Source organism: Armigeres subalbatus, chromosome 3, assembly GCF_024139115.2.
Source record: "Armigeres subalbatus isolate Guangzhou_Male chromosome 3, GZ_Asu_2, whole genome shotgun sequence".
In the NCBI taxonomy this organism is placed as follows: Eukaryota; Metazoa; Arthropoda; class Insecta; order Diptera; family Culicidae; genus Armigeres; species Armigeres subalbatus.
Window position 1 is genome coordinate 352,820,157 of NC_085141.1, and position 23,067 is coordinate 352,843,223.

Genomic DNA, 23,067 nt, shown 5'->3' on the forward strand with positions numbered 1-23,067 from the left:
CTATATCAGTGCGAATGAATGTCTACGTGAATCGTAATACAATCGAAACCACCTCAGTCCAAGTGGCTTGCAGAAGTTTCAAGCAGTTGTAAAGATATAAATTGTGTAGTTTATGTTGGACAAAAATCCGACTCACTTCAAGATGTGCACTATGGTGCCGTGGTAGAGTATCCGCCTGCAGATCCAAAGATCGCATGTTCGAGACTTGGTGCTCGTAAGATTTTTTTTATTTTTCATATTTTAATGTTTAATCGTAATACTGTTCGTATGATGTCGGGAAAAATCGTGAAATAAAACTCGTATGTACCTATATCGCCTCCACTTTGGTACGTATATAGCCATTCTGTGCATTATATACGATTTAGTTGGTTCTTATATAATAACCTATATCAAGAGTTATAGGTACCAAAAAGTTGACTGGGAAATGTAGATCAATTATACTTAGTACAATAAATACTTATTATCTAGCAGGATTAATAGGAGCGTAAAAATTAATATTTGCCAAAATTTCACTACTATCCACTCTTTGTGCGATAATATCGTTTATGAAAGCTATCATTGAGAATTCCCTGCGTTTTTTGAGTTCTCCTAGGTTAATCAATGAACACCGTGATTCATAAGGAGGCAATGTGACGTTCAACCTAGTTTTCGAAGCGCAAAGAGTAAAAACTGTTTTTGAACTGATTCTATGCGGTTCACATGTGTTTCTTGATACGGAGTCCAGACTACACTGCAGTATTCTAAATGAGGCCTAACATGTGCAACGTACAAAGCTTTGATTGTGTAAGGACCATTAAAATTATAACTGAATCTTTTGATAAAACTAAGCATGTTGCTTGATTTATAAATAATATGATTGTAGTGATCTATGAATGATAATTTGGAGTCCAGAATGATGAGTTTGGTCGAAACGGTCGTTTGACAGAATGGGCCATTTGGCCGAAAATATCGTTTGGGCTAACAGGTCATAAGGCCAAATGTCAAAAACTGAACGGGTAATTTAGTCAAAAATATCCATCCGTTTGTACTAATGACATTTACGGCGAAAAGGCCTTTCTGTCAAACGACCGTTGAACGAAATTTTGTAACCTCTCTACATTTTAAGTCGATACTGACCTTTAAGCCACAAGTCATGTAACTAAATCCTATTAAGCCGAATTGAACGAAACTTATCATGTCGAAAATGATTTGACCAAAAATGTCGTTTGACCGAAATCGACGTACAGCCGAAATGGACATTCTGGTAATATGGTCGAAAAAAATCATTCAACCGAATAGATCATTTGACCGAATATGCCGTTTGGTAGAAATGGTCATTTGGCCCGGAAATGTCCTTTCTGCAAAACAACCCTTTCGGGCAAAAAGTCGATCAAAAAGATATTAAATTAAGTAAACATAGTCGATGATTTCACAACATTAAAACAAGTAATCGATTTTCTCTCAAGCTTTCCTCGGGTAGGCTTCTACCAAATAGTCTTTTCGGTTAAACGACATATTAGACCAAACAACTTTCGGCCTTGTGGTCTTCGGTCAAATGGCTTTCTGCCGAACGACTCGTTTCTGTTCAAAAATTCAATTTAAAAGAATTTTTTTGGGTTTCAACGGAAAATCCTTCGCAATTCTCATACGAAGTTTTGCTTAGTTTTTACGGAGAACTTTTCGAAATTTTAACAAGGAATTATATGGAATTTTCATGGAAATCATTGGAAAAAAAAATTTGGGCTTTCAATGTTATGTTGTAGGAATCTTTTAGTAAATTATACGAAAATTACACTGAATCTTCGGAATTTCCACTAAAAATTTTGCGGATTTATTCAAATTTGAATCGGCGTGGAAAATTAAAGATCAGCGGCGTGAACAATTTTAAACATGAGGATCTGATAATCTAAGGAGTTAAAGGCAGTGTTTGCAGAAATAGCTCTCATTAGATAACGAACAACGATAAAAGAGAGGCAAAAACTGTTTCAAATTAGTACAAGTCATGATAGCAAATTTATCAAACTTGTATACAAGTGCAAAAAAACAAAATCGGATAGTAAGCCCCCAACGAGAAGTGATATCACGCTGATTTTGCGTTGGGTTGGGGACCATATGTTTCCGCAAAGCCGTGTAAATCAAGTTGAAATGCATCATCAGGACCAGTTCCCTCCTGCGTTTGGAGCTTTGTAAAAGAAATTTATCATGGGGTATAGCCTCCCGAATCAGTTCTTTATCATGACAGCTTGTGATAAAGTATGTATACATCTGTATAGATGATAAGTGAGATACTTTTTCATCCTCTTTTGGATTCAATCCCTGGTTAAAGGACTTCCCGGATAAAAATTTACAGTAACCTGTATGACATAACCCATTGAAATACAATAGATTGTGTGGAAAACAATACAAACTATTGAATGCTTATTGTAAAATGTTCACGGTTGTAAAAGATCTTCATTGTACGTACATTAAAAAAACAATATATTTAAATGTTTCCGATATATTCTATTATATTTTTATTGTTCGCTTATGTTTAGTATTGCTCATATAGAAACTAAACAAATTTTAAAAGTATTCGGTTTGGATGATCTGGAAATCCGTCTAATGTTATTGAATTTATATATTTTGGAATATTTCATGGATTTATTATATTGATGAAATAACAATTGAAAACAATAAAATTACAATAGCTTTGTTTGTTAAATAAATAAAAATGTTATACCGATTCTCAAGTATATATTTTCATATTGCAGGTCTTGTTGCAGGTCTAGAAATGTTATGCAATACAAATTTGATTTCAAAAAAATGAAAGGGAACAAAAACTTTTGCTTATCATTTTACTCGGAGAATGGCTGGATTCATTTGAGCGTGTACAGTTTTGTTTATAATTAGTGAAGAGATGAAAATAATGAAACTGTATGGTGCAGAAAGTGTCTTTTTCATTACAGTTTCTGCTGCTGGGCAAGCGGTAGATCACTATGGCTTCTGTACCGTGGTAAGTATCTGAAGTGTTGAAGCGCGTTAGAGCATACTGTACTGTCATTTTAGATTAGTCACTCTTTTTCGCATCGGTCACTATTTTCGGTATTTTCGGTTATCATTTTGGCTAGGATAGGATGTGACAACTCAATTGAGACTGCCTTGTTGTTTTTTAGTCGGTTGCTCTGACGAGGTGGTCGCCAGTGCAACCAAAGTAATTTGGTACAAAATCTTCCAAATATCATGTATCAAAATTTGATGTTTTTCTTCCCGTTCCATCCACTATTTATGTAAGAGAAGTGAAAGACTAACAGAGAGAAGTTTTCGCTACTGAAAAAATGACTATGAGATCGAAAATGACAGAAAGGTGAATGATAATGCTTAAATTCAACAGTTTTAAACCTGTACAACCCTGGAGAATAATTTATATGGCGTTTGCAGTTCAATATAAATTTATTTCTTACCAAAAAACTGGAACTCAAACATTTTCGTATTTTGCTTAATATCAACTTTAAAAACCTGCAACACGGCCAAAGGGGGGTTGTTTGATTTTTGTTACGCTTTGTTACGCAAAATATAGGAGGTGGGGGTCCTTCGAAATATTGTTACGCGTAACAAGTTATTTCCAAAGGGAAAAATATTTAAAAAATTCAAAAAAATTTCATTATCTTTGAAAAAGCATGAAATATACTGCCCATAAATGCACAATAGTCCCATGTGGAAAGGAAATCAAGCAAACATGGGACTGTTGAATTTATGGGCAGTATACAGAAGATAATAATTTATTGCACCGTCCTTCAAATTCTACTAAAATTAAGATCTATTTAAAAAAATCGCATTTGTTACGCGTTACGCATAGGGGTGGGGGTAGTTCTGAAAATTGTTACGGATTGTTACGAGGGGGTGGGGGGTTCTTAAAAACAACATTTTTCGCGTTACGTAATATTTGAACAGGCCCAAACTAACAACATGCTGCCCTACGGAAAACGCGCCGCCACCGATCGAAGTAATCGATTGTCAGTTTCAACCAATCAGCAACCGGTACGATTGTGACAGCAAATCGGTACGATTTTTACTGACTACTTGTCACATCCTATCCTAGCATTTTGGTGGCTGCATTCCGTATCGGTGACGTTCGACGTTTGATAGTTCATCAAATAGTAACGCTATTATTTGGTCAATTTGGTCACCTGTCAGTTGCGCTACTGTTTTAGCAGCGCGTTTAGTAGCGACCGGTAAAGTGTCAAGTAATGATACTGCGCTGACAAACGGTTTATACTCACCACCGGTAATCGTAATCTTATACAGTAGCCGTTCGATAACTGCAAAATGTTTACTTTTCAGTTAACGAATACTTACTTACTTACTTATACTTACTTCAGTAATCGCAAATGACTCGTTTTCGGTCAGTTTGCGAATAAATTGAAAACATTTTGATAACGAGGAATTATAGTACATGCATGGCAACAACTTACTTACTTACTAATGGATCCTGTACACCTCCGGTGGTGCAAAGGGCCGACTTGAAAGATATCCATCCTGAGCGTTGCCCGGCTATCGCTTTAACCTGTTGCCAGGTTAGATTTCGGTCGACTTCTTTTATTTCTTTATTGAGGCTTCGCCGCCATGAGCCTCTGGGTCTGCCTCTGCTGCGATGTCCCGCTGGGTTCCAGTCTAATGCTTGTTTACAGATTTCGTTCGATAACTGCAACGCATTCTAGACGTCAAACGGTTGTCAATCGTCAGATGCAATAAAAGTGCATCTAAATGTACAGCGCAATGCAGCTGTCATTGAGTTTAACACCAGTTTGAAGTTTAGCGACTGTTGTAACTATCGAATTGCAGTTAAATGACTTGCAGTTACTGAACGTCTACTGTACTACAAAAGTTCAATGTACATAATGAACACTGGTTCATTCCGAACAAAAAATAAATGAAAATTTTATCATCATACTACCTGATGACATGCCTGGTAACATGTATCCTTGTTCCTTTACAGAAATGAAGCTTATGATAAATAAAATACTGCTGCTTGCTGGCCACTGATTCAAGATCGTTCAGTGGCTACCATTGGCCAATCTCACCAACGGGATATAATAAGAACTGATGCAGGTAATTTTTCTTTTCTTCTCGACGTATTTTTCTAATAAAACTGACATTCTTTTATAATTTACATTTTCACAGGTCTATTGTATATTGTCTATTCGGAATAAAGTTAGTACGCTTTTTAAACCGATGTTGGATTTTCTCCAGATACAGGCAACCCACTCAACTTTGGAAGTAGTGCGCTGGATTCGTCTAAAGATATGCTAAACAACCGAAGGAAAATAAAATAAGTTGTAAAACAATTAATTGTATTTCATTTTTATTGTAATATTGGAGTATAATGTATTCTAAATCCTGTTGTTTTTCTATTGTAAAACAATAGAAACAGTAATTGAAAACTTTTAAAACGCAATGTTTTCTATTGTTTTGTCGCTCGAAATCATCCCATTGAAGAACCGTAAAATCAATTGTTTTGCTTCGAATTTTGTATGAAAAATTTTCGATTTTTTTATTGTAAAGATACATAACAACCCCCCTTTTCAATTGTAAAAGTCCCATTTACCATTCTTTTTATCGTGGAAAACCATTATTTCTCATGTGATTTTATTGTCAAAATTCCATTATATTCAATGGTAAAAATTATGTTTTAAATGGTGTTGTAACAATAAAATTTATGATACTTTAATGATATTTTTTATCCGGGTTTCTTTTGTACTACATAAGATGGTGGAGGGACCGCTGCAAGTGTCGTTTTCAGAAGTGTCCGCTATTTAGAGCTGTCTGGCGCTGGGGATCTCCCCCTCCTATCTTCTTAGTATTTTATAAGCTGAAGTTACTTTGTTTCAATACTGTTCACCAATTCACCAAATAATTGATTACTTTTCCTCATGTAAGCTTTCTTTCCTCTAAACTTGATAGCGACAACGGAATAATAATCCCCAAACTTTTTTAAACCACCAAATATCTTTAAATGATCGTTTACCAAGTGCTGTACATTATTCCTTCTCTCAAGGAATCACATAAAAAGACTGATTTTCCAAGTGTTACTTGAATTTATATTGCAATAACTTTGAAGCACGTCATCTTTACATGTTAAAGGAACACACTTACAAGATACATGAGTATGCAGCAAAAAACTCCACATGAATGATTCTAAGTAGTTTGACATATGAAATATTGAATTTTGTCGTTTTTTTACTGTACAGAAGAGCCATCAAATTTCGACACGCCATCAGACCAAAAGCCTCCCTACTTGTACATACTGCTAGTGCTCATGCATGAGCAATGGTTCCGACTAACTAAATAGGTAGCCGAAACATAGTTTTGCATGTTTCCCTCTGCTTCATAAGCTAAGGGCTCGGGTGAATCCAAATAGAGCCATTACTCTTCCCATTCTAGTTTCTGAATGGGTATTCTTCATTTGATAGCACACTTGACTGCGAAAACCCTAACTTCATATGAGCACGAAAGTGCACCTTCGCCGCGTGTGATCTACCCAAGTAGCGATATCATCAACGTTACGAACGGTGCATAACTCCAGGTGGAAAGCCAATCTACGAAAAACAATCTACCATGGCAAGTCATAAATAGTCGGTAATTATGAGTTGGCATGTGAGCAGCTAGCTTTCCATACCGGAGCGTCCGAGCCGGGGCGCCAAAATTAGTTTGTTAGAGAAACATCTTCCGATTTTCCCAGGGCTATCAAAAATAATATCTCCTCAAGGCTGAGGTGCTCTGCGGGGCTCTCAGAACTCGGCACAACAAGTCTTCGTGACAAAACGGAATGCGACATAAATGGGTGTAACCTTCTTCAGAGCAATTTCGGCTCTGTTTGTCTATTCTGCTCTGTGCTTGTGGGTAATGTGCAAGTTTGCATGACTTTGGACTTTGATGTGATGGATCGGAGACTTGATTTACCGTTTCGAGCTACATATTCTATTTCGGTTCAACTCAATTACGGGACGTCAATCCTTGGGTTGGATGTCGACTCTTTTGAAATGTAATTGAAGTTGACAATTTATGTCAGAACTGTCCCCGTTTGGTTCTCTGATTGACTCCGTGGTCGATTACGAGCAAAACAAATTTGCAATCTAAATCGAATTATCTATAATTTAATTTTGATTTATTACAGGCCTCTCCACCTCTGCTTTCTTAGCAGCCCACTCCGCACTCTTCTTTCAAATATACAAATTAGTTCCAAAAGCCTACATTGTATCAACCCCGAACCCTCGTTGACTCATGATTGATTCAACCGCTTTTCAGTCTTCATTAACAACTTTCAATTCACCCCTCAAAAATTGAACAGCTGACGATGATTCCATTATACCCATAACTCTCTAAACTTCATCGAACCTAATTGATCACGTATTGGCTACCTGCCACTACCTCGTAGGAACACTATGGGAACTCACGTAATTGGTTCAACAAACAACACATGAACAGCCGAGTGCTCTTCACTCCACTTGGCGTAGAACCCAAGTGCACCCGTAATACGATTTAGCATGAAGCCCTTACTGATTTTGTTAGGTAGTATTCACTCATAGCAAAGTTGGGGTGCCCATGGTCAGGTTTCCTTGTTGTATGCACGTACGTACGTCGAAAAGGTTAGCAAAAGCTGTTGAAGGAATCAAATGACTGCACGAAACGAAATATGCTTATTTACCATGCGAATCAACCAATACTGGATTGTGTTGCTAATCGAAATAAGGAGAAAATGTGCATTTTTATATGTTGTTTTTTTTTTCTCAGAAATTTAACCGGAATTGCTAAGATGTAGCAAATTATATTACGACACGAAAATTGATATTTCTTTGCCCAATGCATATGTTTTCAAGCAGTAAGGTAACCGTACCCTTAGTGGAGGTAGCACCAATGGCGGAGGTAGTGGGGTTTTAATGAGAATTTTCATAGTTATACCTTTTACGATGGTTGCAGTTGATGCATCGTGCTTTAAATATCCGGTTAAATGTGCAAGCAATATTTGGTAGTTGTAAATGTTAACTAACACCAATCTCATTTTTGTTAGTAAATTTATTCAGCGATTCCACGGGAAAAGAATAGAGTTGAAAAAAAAAGTTGTCCAATTTTGCTCAAAATCACTTGGTATGTTCTTCATCGAAAATAATTAGACCCGTATTTTTTTATTTTTTTATTAGGGTGACCATGTTCGATATAGGGTTACCAGAAAAATCGCTATTTTTCGAATTTTTTATTTTTAAAAAATCATAACTTTTGAACCACTGGATCGATTTGCAATATTTTTTTATGGATAGAAAGCTTATTACTTCTAGTTCTTACTAAAATTTTTGGTTTGGTGTATTGGCGTACTCAAATTTGCTAAAATGGTCAAAATATTCGTTTTTTAAGATTTTTTAAATGTTGGACCACAACGACTATATATTTTTATATTTTTTTATGAAAATTCAAATATTTTTACATAACATATCAAAAAATTAGAAATGTTCATCGAGCCGTTTTTGTGTTACATTTTTTTGAAAATTTCAAGTTTTCTGAACATACACACATGGAATGAGCATAATTTTCCATCACTTCAAAATAACTGCGGGAATCATTCTGTTGAAGTTATCAAACTTATTCCTAATAAATTCATGATAACCATGTGTACTAATCTAGTTTTATTTGTGAAGTAATGTACCTATCAAAAGTAGGGGAGTCTTGTCCAATTCTGACCCCATTAAATGTAAGAACTATAAATCACCCTCACATTGTTTAAAAGCAGAGACCAACATTGCTAGGGTTTACTCACCCATGGTGTACGCTTTAACTGGAACCACAATGGTCCGTTAGCGTCCTAATTCAGCATGAGTGCTCATAAGGGTTGCAGAGGCACTCATGCCGAATTTGAGTGGTAGCGTAAATCACGACTGAGTACTTAACTATTTTGAATTATTCCACAAAAGGGTCATTTTGAGTGAACCGAACTGAAACTAGAATATATTTTTTTAGCGTGTAGATTTTTTTTTTATATTTAGTGAAGTTGAAAATCAATTTTGAAGTCCAAAAAACACAATTTTTCCGGCCAATGAAATCTACGCTGAAATTCTTTGTGTAATGAATGCTTTCCATTGGTATTATTAAAAATTTGGCAACCAGCGCTGTCTGAGAGAATCTTGGCTCTGCTATATTGAGGAATGGTAGCTCAAATCTCAAAGCTTTAGACTACAAGCAATGGTTTTCTCTGATTACCTTCAATTAAAACTCAGCATTTAATTCGATTTTTTTATTTTTCATAATTCATCAAAAAAATATTACATAGCAAAATTCTTACAATTTAACACACTTTTCTTCATCTGAAAACGAAAACCGTTTCACGATAATGTAATTTTCATTTTGTGGCTTAAAGTAATGAAACGATTGTGTCCCAGAGATTTGTTTTACACGAGTATAACGGTTTTTTATTTTCTTTTCCATTGCATTGTAATCTTTTTCCGAGAAAAACTCGTAATACATTTTGGAATCTACTTTAGAAACATCCCAAGAGTAAAGTTCGTACGCAGTTGTAATATGATGGCCTTGTAAACTTGCTTTTGAAGCGTTTCGCTTTAGAACACCTCCTAAAGCGTCACAAGGCCCTTTTCCATGGCAAGTGGCAAAAAAGTTCCCCTCTGCTTTAAGACCGAAATCTTTGTACATGTGGCACAAATTGAAAGCAGTCATCTTATTTTTGTATTGTCTGCCTGATCCATCAGAAAAAAATGGATATTTTTCAGGTAAGGTAGCTTTTTTTTTTAATGAAATTCACACAATTTGTTATAAACAGCCGAACGGCAACATGGTTATGTTTAGTAAATTCTGCGATTGCTATGAAGCTTGTAAACTTTAAATTTTGTGCTTCATCTTTATAATATATGGCAAAAGGATGGATTGTGCATTGAGCGTTTGCCCAATGAAAACCTTGTATAGCGTCCTGAATAACAAAAGAGTAATTTTCAGAGAAGTCAGCAATTATAATGCAATCAGTTGCCTCGGGCTGAAAGTCTCCTTAATAAAGACACAAAAAAAATGCAATCAGTTGCTTCCAAATTAATTTTAAGTTGTTTTAAGTAGTTTCCTTGTTGCTCTGCAATAAAATTATGCGGAGATAATTCGCTTAATTTTTCTAAAAATGTTTCCACATACTCTTCTGCATCCATTCGCATTGAATTTAAATGACAACGATCTGTTTACCTCCATTGTATAAATTCTAAGGAATCGACATTTTCAAGAGAATTCATCAGGTCATTCTCTAGTGTCTGCGTACCCGGGCAATGATCACAGGTTTTCAACCAACATTTCTCTGTAGGATTTTCACAAAGTATTTTAAAAAACAAGTCATGATACGTTTTTAAATGGTTATGAATAAGTTTCTTGTCCTTAAGGGTTTTAAACATTCTGTTTTAACATTCTGATGATAAATGCATACGCAGACAGTATGCGTTCCACTTGAACAAGCTAGAATACAATTTTTTGGGCGGCTGCTGGAAAACATTGAAAATCCAATTTTAAAAGTAAAATATTGCTCTTTGAAAATTGAATAAATTTCACGAAGGTTACATAAAAGTAACCTGCGCTGTACATGCACTTTTTCTCCTGCCATATTTTCAATAACGAAATCCCTTTTCCCAGGACATGCTCTGCTTATCTCGTCACTATTATAAAAGTCCCTAACTACAGTTAGAGTATCATCGCTCAAAGACAACATATTTACTCTGGTCTCCGGTGTGCTCATAAAACCTTTTTCAATCTGTAATTTCTTTGCACGTTGAGCAGTTCGTTGCGAAACACCGAATTTTTGCATCATTTTGTATGCAGTCCAAGATTTGGGAAGGGAAGTTAGAATCCTATATCGATCGTTTCTGTCAGATATTTCATCAAATTTTGTCTTCATTTGTTGAAGAATTTCCTGACCGTCTCCGGGTTTCTGGGCACCAGCGCTACCAATTGATTCAGCACTCGTTGATTCCAAAGAAAACAAAGATTCTGAAAACAAGATGGAAAAATAACTATTAGTTAGGAGCATGTTTCTTCATATAATGTAATACATATTGTATTCGATTATTCTATTTTGTTGCATGATAGGCAACTGCTCTACAAATTGAGCTACTAGGTCGGATTAGGTAAGATTATACGGAACTGATGTTTTTCAATTTTCTGAATAATCGAGTACAACTAGTATAACGTAGCAAATCATGATGTCTGAATGAACAAAAAGAAGAGATTATTCTACTTACCAACACTAGGAACAGCGTCAATTTCCGATGATCCAGCGGCATTGGGATCGATTATTTCGAAACCACCATTATTGATGTTTGCTGGTGCGGCGAAATTGTTCACTCTAGATGGTCCCGCCACGAGGAAATTATTGATGCCTGATGATCCGGCAACGGCGAGATCATCAAGAAACAGTGAGTTCTTGATTTTCACATTCTATATTAACTGCACTTGGAGCTGCTGGCTCGTTTCCTTTCTTGATAATGCGATAAAGTCGGCAATAGCAGGTATTACAAATGTAGGAACAGCTTTTATCCAATTTTATTCTCCTTTCCGCTGCATAATCATACAGTTTAGGAGTAAGTTTCCTGTAACAATTACTCCAAACATGGCAATTTGAGCATTCGTGCTTCATTGTATTAAACGTTTCTTCAGTAAGGCAACTGGACAATTTCACTGATTTTCTTGACTGACATATACTTTATCTTATAGACCACTTTAAATAGTCCCTTTGGGCATCATTTAGGTAGAGTGAACAAGGAAAAGGAGACAGATGAATCATAATCAAAAAAGAAAATACAATGAATTACCTGCATCAAAAATATTGAAAAAATATAAACAAAGCAGGTAACCTATTGTATGGATTGCTGAAAACCAACCTTTTTGAAAAACGACATATTGCTTTGCCGATTTTGGAGAATGAAGTCAATAACAACAATAGTCTGTTCCGATTGAATTATTTTCAACTATTGCGATTCGTAAATTCTTCTAATAAACGAGACCAAACAAACACTCTTGAATAACATTTTCATACTTTTGAAATAGTGGAGAATAACGTTCATTCCATGTGTGTATGGGCAGAAAACTTGAAATTTTCAAAAAATGTAACCCAAAAACGGCTCGATGAACATTTCTAATTTTTGATATGTTATGTAAAAATATTTGAATTTTCATAAAAAATATAAAATATATAGTCGTTGTGGTCCAACATTTAAAAATCTTAAAAAACGAATATTTTGACCATTTTAGCAAATTTGAGTACACCAATACACCAAACCAAAATTTTTAGTAAGAACTAGTCGACCCGGCAGACGTTGTCCTGCATAGTAGGCGGAAATGCTCGTTGTGAACTGCCCATAGGAAATTTCAATACGAATCCTAATTTTAATTTTTCACGATTTACTCAACCTTACTCGTGATTTATGCGTGAGGAAATATCATATAAACCCGTCGGAAACTATAATGAACGTAACTGCTGAAGGAATGAATAAAATCCATCCAGCCGTTTTCGAGTTATGCGGATACGAACACAGACCATTTCATTTTTATATATAAGACTAGAAGTAATAAGCTTTCTATCCATAAAAAATATTGCAAATCGATCCAGTGGTTCAAAAGTTATGATTTTTAAAAATAAAAAAATCGAAAAATAGCGATTTTTCTGGTAACCCTATATCGAACATGGCCACCCTAATAAAAAATAAAAAATACGGGTCTAATTATTTTCGATGAAGAACATACCAAGTGATTTTGAGCAAAATTGGACAACTTTTTTCAACTCTATTCTTTTCCCGTGGAATCGCTGTATTAGTTTATCTATTAGCTAAGATATTAAACTTGTATATTTCCCATAATTGCCATCCATCCCAAATCTCCAGTAGCCTTGCGAGTAAAGGCGTAGGATTGCCAATCCGGAGATGGGGAGTTCGATTCTCGGTCCGGTCTAGGGTGTTTTCGGGTTAGAAACATTCTCGACTCCCTGGGCATAGTGTATCCACCTGCCACACAAGATACATACTTATGCAGTGGCGAGCATAGAAAGCTTTCAATTAATTACTGAGGAAATGGTAAAAGAATACTATGTTGTAAATCAGGTCAAGTTCCAGTTGGAATGTAGAGCCATTGAAGAAGAAGAAGAAGAAGAAGAAGAAGAAGAAGAAGAAGAAGAAGAAGTTATTTCCCATAATTATCGATTAAAAAAAATCTTTTTTGGATCTACTAGTACCTCCACTATTGGTACCGTTACCCTAATGATAATCATTTAATAGTTTTTGAAAAGTTAAAATATAGGGTATATGGCTCAAACCTTAGCCTATTATGCGGTGGTTGAGCACATTTATCGATTTAAATATTCATATATTGAAGATCTAAACGAAATTATGCCACCAAACGGCTTTATTACTTTTGGTTATTATGTTATGTAGTCAAAAACAACAATAATTGTTCACAATCTATTATTTAATCCATCAAAAGTTTCGTGCGAAATGGACTTTATGTTCGTCCAATTTTACTAAACTTGATATACTTTTTCAAAGAAGCATTGATAATTATCTCTCTACAAAACAAATTATTGTTGAATTATTGATTAATTTGCGTGATTAGCCAACGTTGCATCCAGGCCTAACATTACATCCCGTTACCCTAATGTTTTATTTTGTCGGTGAAATTTTTGATTGTTCGTGTTTTGAGGAAAACAACAAAGCCCCGAGGGCTAAACAACTATGAATCGTCGGGTGAAATATAAGAATGATGTGCTAATCGTCATTTGCTCCAACGTTTGCTCCTTTTTTTCGGAAAACTGCAAGAGTTTCCTATGTAAAAGAAACTGTCTAAGCTAAAACAGTTTCAGACGTGGTGAGAAGCTAAAAAAACCCCTCGATCAAGAGCTCGACATACCGAGAGTTCATTGTCAAATCACTATTTATTCGCGAAGTCGAGGTAAAATTCTTCACACAAACAATGACAGTTCTTTATGGGTTTTTACAGTAGAGCAACAGAGAGGAGGAGATGGCGGCCATGTTTCACTCAAACTCTGACAGATAGCAATGGGATTTCCCATGGGAGGGAAGAGCAGAATTTGCTTCGACTTCGCGAATAGACGAGGATGCTGTCGTGCCGCTTAGTGGCCATTAGATGATTAGATGATTAGATGATCAGATGCGAAAGTTCGAACTTTTTCGAAAGGCATTATAGGAATGTAGGAGGAGATCACCAGGGCTGACGAGGTACCCATGATTGGAGACGTGCCAATTTAAATTCGGTTGAGGGGTTCGTACGGGTTCACACAGACGGCGACGACGGAAAAAGGATTGTGAGTGCTCGAGAATCTCGGGCTCATTAAGTAGCCGCTAAGCTGTAGGCTGACCATACGTACCGTATTTAACGGGACAGTCCCGGTTTTTAGACCTTATTGTACTGTCCCGTCGTAATCGAAAAAGTCGTAATGGACACATTAAGAATCATTCAAAGTCTTTCTGAATAATTCTGAGTATTTCGAAAAAACGAGGGCTTGGAAAAATAATTTAAAAATCAAATGAACAAAATCGAGTTTAAGGCAGTTTGAAACCGAGGGAAAATTTAGTCGGATTAAATGCTTTACGGTCCTCACGTACTTTACGGCTGGTTTACACATCATGAGCTTGTCTGCAAATTTCGCTCCCATGTGTGTGGACGGGAGCCTGATTTACAATACAATCCGGCGAAGATCTCCGAGAGTCCGAGCTAAGAACGAGCTGTAAATCAAATTATAAATTGGCCAGGAAATTTTTACTATTCGTGACGAAATTGCATGGATCCCGCTTTTTTGGGATCAAAATCAATGGACAAGATTCCCGAAATGTGAGGCTACTTTAAACGTCATTTAAATCAATTTAGATTAAAAAGGACTGTGAATTTATTAGATTTGACATTGATTCTTATGCGCTAAATATATTCATGGAAATGATTAAAATTATATTTCATTAATGTTCGTTCCTTGTTGAGATTCTTGTTATTCTTATCCGCAGATTTTTTCCCACTTAAACCCAGTTTTTTTTTACACGGTTTGGTTTTAGTCGTTTAAGACCTTAAGCATCAATGAAACAATGAGTTAACCCCACGGAAAAATTCACAAAAAAATCAAAGAAAATTCAGGGGGTATTTAACAAGCTGTGAAAGTTTAGGTTACCCGAGAAATTAATGTATTCCAACCGCGTAAAAAAACCTGGATGTATATTCATTAAAAAAGAAATTGGTACGAAAAATCAATAATCCCATTCTATTGCTCTTTTCGTAATTGAGTAATTTTCTAAATTGAGTCAAAACAGATCATGTCACACCTCAAACATCAGGAAATAATAATCTAAGGGTTCCTGGGCAACTTGGGTTCAACGCGGTCACATCGGATACAATCCAGGTCTTACGAATTCGGACTGTAGTTTTAATTTTTGGAAGCCCTTACAAACAGACGTCAGTTACGGAAAGGTTGTGTGACACTCAAACTTCATAATTTTACAGAAAATGTTGGAAATAATATTCTTAGGATCCCTGGGCATTTTGGATATCCGGCGACATCGGCCATGATCTGAGGGGCCTACGGAATAGCCACTTCTAAGATCAATTGACACGCCGAAGACCGAGATCAGTTTTGAAAAAAACTTAAAATTTAAATCTACTACGCTCTGTCCCAAAACAACGTCAATACTTCAAGCCCACACATGTCCATAGGGTCTTATGTACAACTTGCAAATCAATCATGCCTGTACCAGGTTTTCTAAGTTCTCCAAACTGCTCCGTAGTTCAGACCTGTACCACACGACATCAACTCATAAAGCTCACACATGTCCATAGAGTCTTGGTGTATAACTTGCAATTCAAGCATGCCTAAGCCAGTTGTTCCAAAAACTCCAAACTGTTGCGGACCTCAGATCAATTAGTCTACCAAGTCAACAACATTCTGCATCACAACGACGTCTACTTTCAGAATCGAGTATTGATAGTGGCGAGACAGACGAAGGCTTTACTAGCGTCCTCATCACGGCAGGTGTCCCACAGGGATCAATTCTGAGTTTATTGCTGTGGAACGTTGAAGCTCCGGCCAGGAGTCAAGGCACAGGTTTGGACATGCGGTTTCCCCGCCTGTTCACAATTCCCAGACTTGACAGAAACGACTGAGCACATCCTGTTAACTTGTCCCCGGTTCAAAACGGAGAGTATTGCGATGTTTGAGGTATGCGAAATAGACACCACCATCGATAACATCGTCAGAAGAATGTGCCAGATTGCAGAACAGTGGAGTACGGTCGCAAGAGTGACGACCAGGATAGCCGGCATCCTACAGCGAAGTTGGCGTAGGAAGCAGAAGCAGCAGGCCGCCATTGCGGATAGCACAACATGAGTACACCACCGACGAAGATATATGTCGATAATGAATGGGAACGGCAGCGCCTGCTACCAACGTCGCAACTGTTTTCAGCTTGCGGCGAGCGCGTACCCAGTCAACATTTTGGTACCTATAACTCTTGATATAGGTTATTATATAAGAACCAAATTAATCGTATATAATGCACAGATTGGCTATATACGTACCAAAGTGGAGGCGATATAGGTACATACGAGTTTTATTTTACGATTTTTCCCGACATCATAAGAACATTATTACGATTATTCATAAAAAAATAAAAAATGGAAAAAGAATTTACCAGCACCAAGTCTCGAACATGCGATCTTTGGATTTGTAGGCGGATACTCTACCACTGCACCATACTGCACATCTTGAAGTGAATCGGATTTTTGTCCAACATAAACTACACAATTTATATCTTTACAACTGGTTGAAGCTTCTACAAGCCATTTAGACTGAAGTGGTCTCGATTGTATAACGATTCACATAGACATTCATTCGCACTGATATAGGATATTGCATGGAATATAAGTCATTACGAGTTTTTATTCACACAATTACGATTGATTTTCACTACGGTAAAAATTATCGTATACGGTGCATTCAATACAACATTTTTCGACAATAATCTGACAAAGTTTGATATACAATGCGATTTTGATTTTTGATGGACGCAAATGCGACTTTATTTGCTGTTTATTATACGATATGTGGTTTACTGGGTTTCCGCAGTATAGCCGCGGAAGTCAAATGGCGCAACGAAAAAGGTAGAAAGTGAATGACTCAAGCGCATCGAAAATTGGTTGTTGGAGTAGGCTATATCCACCACCCGCTGAGCTGAGTAGACCGTGGCGTGTGAATGCACCCGCCTCGGGTCGTCGGAGCACCATTTAACCGGAGATAGCTCCAATGTTTGGTCTGACCTAGGCATTCGTCCGTTCACCTGTTGAAATGTTGAAGTGAGTTGGACTTGAGCTGATCTATGCATATGCTGACCAGTTGAAAGCGTAGTATTGGTGATGTAATAGCCCTCCAGGGATGCGGGTCGTCGGTATCGGGAAAGCTTCTGCTGCCGGGGGACTATCTGAGTAGCTTGCTAGCACGTTGAGAACTAAATGACAAAAAAAATGTGGTTCTGAATGACACAAGAATAATAAAAAGGGCTTAAGGGCTCACTGCTTTTGCGTGCTTACTGGCACAAGCAAGAGAGCCAAAGGGCTCAAAAGTTAGGCAAAACATCGAAGTGAGGACCAAATAGCCTAAGGGCCACGAAAATAGAATTGATTTCATTGTTTTGCGAAATCATCAAGTATGAGATGGCACACGTCCTATTTTGTTTGAATTTAAAAAATGTCCATTTCGTAGGTCTTCGGATTATGGCCGATGTGGCCGGGTTGAACTCGAGTGGCCCAGGAACCCTGAAAACATTTTTCAGTTAAGTCATGAAGTTCGAGGTGTCACACGTCCTGTTTTGAGTTAAATTTGTAAATGGCCACTATTTCCGGAAACAACTGACCCTAACGGATTCTGGAATCTTTCGGGAACCGTACTGCGGATTAAAATCCAGTTTGAATCAAAAATTGGGATTCATCTGGAAATGTGGTTTTACAGCAGTTTTAATTTAAACAGACGTCAGGGACGGAAAGGTTAAAAGCACCAGTCTAGCGTACTGAAGGTCGTGGGTCCAATTCATTTTTTAAATCAGAATCTTCCACCTAATGTACGTATCCACATCTGAGTTTCAGAACATTATAAATGTAAGATTGTTAATTATGGTTCCGTTTCATTGCACCTTTCAGCACCTTCAAAGCATCTAACATGACGAACCAATCGGATGTCTCCCAGATATTCTAACACTCGATTTGGATCCTTCCAGCGTCGCACGAATCAGCCTAATAAGCTTTGCCGGAAAGCCATGCTCTAGAATTATATGCCACAGTGCGTTCCGTTTCACTGAGTCGTACACTGCCTTGAAATCCACAAACAGATGATGAGTCCGCAGGCTGTATTTCCGGAATTTATCAAGGATTTGTCGCAGAGTAAATAAATAACCAATCCGTTATTGATCGTCCTGCTCGAAAACCGCTTTGATGTTCGATAATACGCCAGATACTAATATTTTTTTTTTAAATATGCTCCATTCCTTGGATTTTTTGGCCCAAAAATAATATTTTGAAGGAACAACAAAAAATTTCCTAAAAATTTAAGGGATTTTCAAAACATTCTTTAACATTTTTTTTTCAATTTTAATATTCTTTTTTTTATTACAGCACCCCACACCTCCCCCCCTTGACCTTTCAGAGTGCAGTAGTACATAATTTGTATTAATTATTTGTAACGGTCCGTATTTTATTTTTCGGGAAACAAAGAAAAACTTTTTTTTTAATCTTAATAAACGAGAGCTTAATAAAAAATTAGAAAATTTCCTTAGAAAAATATGAAAAGGCAATGAAACTGAGGATTTTTATTCCATAGATGACACTTTAAATGCATTTATTGTTCATGAAAATTTTGATTATGGTATTTTTTTTTCTATTTCTTTAATGAAAATTCCATTATTTTTTATTGCTTTTCATTGATCATTTGTGGAAAAACAACATAATTATCTTTTAGAACATTTTGTAATTGGTTGTTGCTAATATTTATTTATTTATGGAAATTTTTAATATTTTTCAATATATTTTTTATTTATTTATGGTAAACTAGTTGACCAGGCGAACTTTGTATCGTCAAAAATTGATCAATTTTCTGTTACAGTTTATCAAGAAAACAAATGCAAATTGAACGAACAACCAATTACCAATTGAACAAATTCCTATTACATCAAAACATTTTTCCTCGTAAGAAGAAGAAGAAAACGGATATAAATTAGCGAAAATTGGGCTGTCTATTCTTGAGTGGTGCGCGGTCGTACAAATGCCAACTTTGTTTTATATATATAGATTCTTCTTTAAATAATTGCAATTTTTACTTTTAAAAGTGCTAATATATTTTTGCTTCTTAGAAAATTCTTGATTGTTTATGAAAATTTTGCCTTATTTAGGTAAATTTTATATTTATTCATTGCTTTTACACTTATTTCTCTAATTCTCTATGGAAATTTAATCTTACTGCAACATAGATGTATGTTTTTTTTTTCAATTTTTTAAAATATAAGACGCGATATCACGAACAGAGTACCACAAAGTACCACAGGGAGCAACATATAAAGTGGTGTTTCGCGACAAGACTGTGCTCAAACGGGAAGTAATGAGCTAGAATGAGTTGTGCCGAGAAGGTGATGTCAATCTATAGACCAAGAGGCAGAGCCGTAGTGTTGACTCTCAGCGCCCTTGGCGAAACCGTTATTGGACGCCCCCTTACTTTCATGCATGTTCAAAACAAATAGCAAGTCTTCCGGTCAGACGAACTCTACATTGGAGTGGATCGAGTTACCTTCAGAATCGCCATTGGACCTTGGTCGGTGGACTACTGGACTTGGAAGGGTGTTCTTTGACTAGATAAGATGTCATACTCGGAAATTGGTTTTATCAGTCTGAAGAATCAGGACGATTTTTTTACTTGTCCGACGTTCCTGTCGATGGGTTGTGGCCTTTTTCCATTGTCTATTGTAAATAATGATAAACCACGATCGATCAGTGGTAGAGAGGGTGCTTTTCATGCTAGCTTTTTGTAAAATTTTGGAATAGTGATTTTAAGATTGGGTTTGTTTTCTAACATACAACAACAACGTCGGGCAAGTAAAAACCATCGTTCTGATTCTTCATACTGAGAAAGCCAACTGCCGGACTTTAAATGAAATAAATATTTTGGAGAGAATTGGTAGAAGGTAGGAATAGCGATTGGACCAAGTCGAATCAATAAAAACCTACTCCAGACCTATTCGGATCAAAATTATATCAATTCTTAAGGTAAGTCTATCGAAAGTTTGGTGGCATTGGTTGAATTGGTTAGGTCAATAAATTTCCACTTTGAAGTAGATCAGTTGCCATCATTACTGAAATTCCCTTATGCTGATTCTCATATTCAGCATGTTTTAGACAAGTGCCTCGTTTAAAGCCTTACCAGATTATATAGACCCAAAAGAAAAAAATCAAATTCAAAATATCATCGAATATTCAACGGCTTTGCTTGTTTTTTACCCTCATACAATTGTCTGGTTTAAAGGAATCGAAAATGTCACTGGATCAAAATGGTCCGAATTTATCTCAAAATAAAACAAACTCCCTATCACTACTTCTACAATTTAGTGCTGGCGACACAATAGCCGTTTGAGACCTTCAGCATCAACAAAACAATGAGTTAACCTCACCAAAAAATTCACAAAAAATCGAAGAAAATTCAAGTTGTATATAACCGCGCAAAGAAGACCTTTTTCTCATAGTGCAATTCTGGATTTCGGCGCCCCTTTAAGGTTTGGCGCCCTTGGCGGGGGCCAACCTGGTCAACCACATGCTACGGCGCTGCCAAGAGGTCAAGACAGCCTTCCGACGACAGCTGAAGGCCAAAAGGAGAATAATCTCCACAAGCAATGACGGGGCGCGCAGCTTCGATAAACAGTACGGTACAGTTTTCCAAATGCCAAGCAAGAAAGACAGAGAGCAGAGATGACGCCGGTTATCCGCGTTTGATGGAACGATGGCACGCTAGATGCGAAAACCCCAAGCGGTCTCTGACAACTGGTGGATAGGAGGAAAGGTTATCCCTAGGATCCTCCGGGAAGGTAACAAAGGTGAGATATAGACGCAAGACTTTGCTACTCAAGACGGATAAGGACAAACAAGTACGCGGACGTCCTCAAATCGATGCATAGTGCAGAGAAGCTCTCGGCGCTGATGGATGATGTCTGTGCTCAATACCTACTTGTACTGCGTATAAGTAGGTAGCACAGGAAGTTTGGAGATGGCGTATAGTCTAAGGCAGTATGCGTTATTACTGGGATGGGATGATCCCCAACATAACGCAAAACTTAGTATTTTTCGAACCCCGTCCACTCCCTGGTAACGACTGCGAATGGGCACTAAAACGATTCCTCCAACATGGTAACTGTTTCATTTCCCGTTATTCGATTTTATACTGATGGTTATTCTTGCAGACAAACGTGATCACTGATTTAAAATCACAAAAGTAATTAAACATTTCGGACTGAAAGTAAAGATACTTTTAGTAAGACAGCAAATAAAAGGAAAAAATGCATTTGCTTCTCTCATAATTATTTTTTGAAGGATTGAATATGAGAGGAGATATATTGAAAACCCCGAACAATTACCCTACCTGTTAAGTAGTTATCAACTATAATCATGATGCATACTCAACCCAAAGTCTGGAAATCACGGCCAACACAAATAATCTCACTCTCTTACCAAAATTTATGACCTCTCGTCTCGGGATGCCCGGCGCACACCTTTTCAAGAGGTTCACACGTAATGAGACATCAGCCACTCCAAAAGTTATGCCTCAACCTAGGGAAGCCGCCCGACGCATTTTCAAGTGGTCCAAGCCTTTATTGCCACAAATATAGCACCCGTTACAATTGAGACAATTAGCTTCCTATTCGACTTCTGGTTGTCGATGTCCAAATTTTTACTACTACTTCGAAACAGCCCAATTTAGCACCGCAGTTATCTCTGATAGATTACGCGCGTGCGATCATAAATCTGCCTGCGCGAACGTATTAGGCTATTTGTCCCGAATTAGCTCGATAACTTACTCGTACTTGTAGTCGTATTCGGTGGCACCATAATCCGGCGGAATGAGCTGCCAGCTGGAATCGTAGTACTCGTCGTACCCAGCGATGGAGGCGACCACCGTGGGAATTGGCCCAGTGACATTGCCAGTGCCGGCCGGGGCACTACTGTTGCACATTTTGCGCTCGCACCGAAGAGTGGATCACTTGAGCTCAACAACGGTTTCGAGGGGACACACACTTGATTAACCTATTCATTCAATCGAAAAAAAATCACTAATTGATAAGTCAAACTACCTCTCACGATGAATGCTACACAGGATGAGTGTTTATTTGGCACTTGATATTCGGAAGCATTCAAATGAGTACCGGAACCACCAGGCGCGGATTGATTGACTCACCGCTGCGTCGACCTGCACGTCTACCGGGAACTGAATCCAGCGACAACTATCCACTTACTGATCTTGGGCAATCGAAAGTACTGTCTCGCCCGGTGAAAGCCATTATCTGTATCGTCGACTGTTGGTAATCGATAGGGAACGGGTCGGAGGGGTGCTTTTGATGGAAGAATGGACCCTGGTTGTTGATATTATGATGTGGCGTATGAAATTGCAATAAGTCGTGCAGGTTCATGATAACTATCGGAGTGCGTTGAAGGGACATAAAACGATATTTCCTGGAGATGATCTGGGAAAATTGCACTGAATGCGCTGATCCTTTTACTAAGCCCTGAAATAGTTTATACCTTAACGTCCGGTTGTATATAATCGTATTGACAGTTCAAACATGGATTAAGAAATAATGAACTGATAATAATGGAGACTATGTTGCCGGTATCGTCCCACCCACCAACGACCCGCTAAGGGATTGAAGACGACGGGCTATCTTGCCTGTCGCTATAGATGCCTATCGAACAAAACCAACTTATCAGTTAATCGCGCGCATTGGCGATTCAGCCAGCAGTTGTGGACATTCTCGCGCAATCAATTTATTAGTTTGCGGACGTTGC

The 23,067-nt window shown here is 37.3% G+C and overlaps 1 protein-coding gene across 2 annotated transcripts in view; it reads right to left on the reverse strand.

Moving 5' to 3' along the window:
- Positions 1–22,585, reverse strand: part of LOC134223217 (homeobox protein vnd-like) — a 47,102-nt gene extending 24,517 nt beyond the window's left edge. Inside the window, exons 1-2 of one of the 2 annotated variants that reach the window (XM_062702356.1) lie at positions 22,460–22,585; positions 22,083–22,308 (exon numbers count right to left, since the gene is read on the reverse strand). In XM_062702356.1, coding sequence (XP_062558340.1) covers positions 22,083–22,237 — 155 coding nt within the window. In that variant the 5' untranslated portion in view covers positions 22,238–22,308; positions 22,460–22,585. Of the gene's footprint in view, positions 1–22,082 lie in introns of both variants that reach the window. The other variant, XM_062702355.1, reaches the window with a different exon arrangement.
- Between the last annotated feature and the right edge of the window lie 482 nt (positions 22,586–23,067).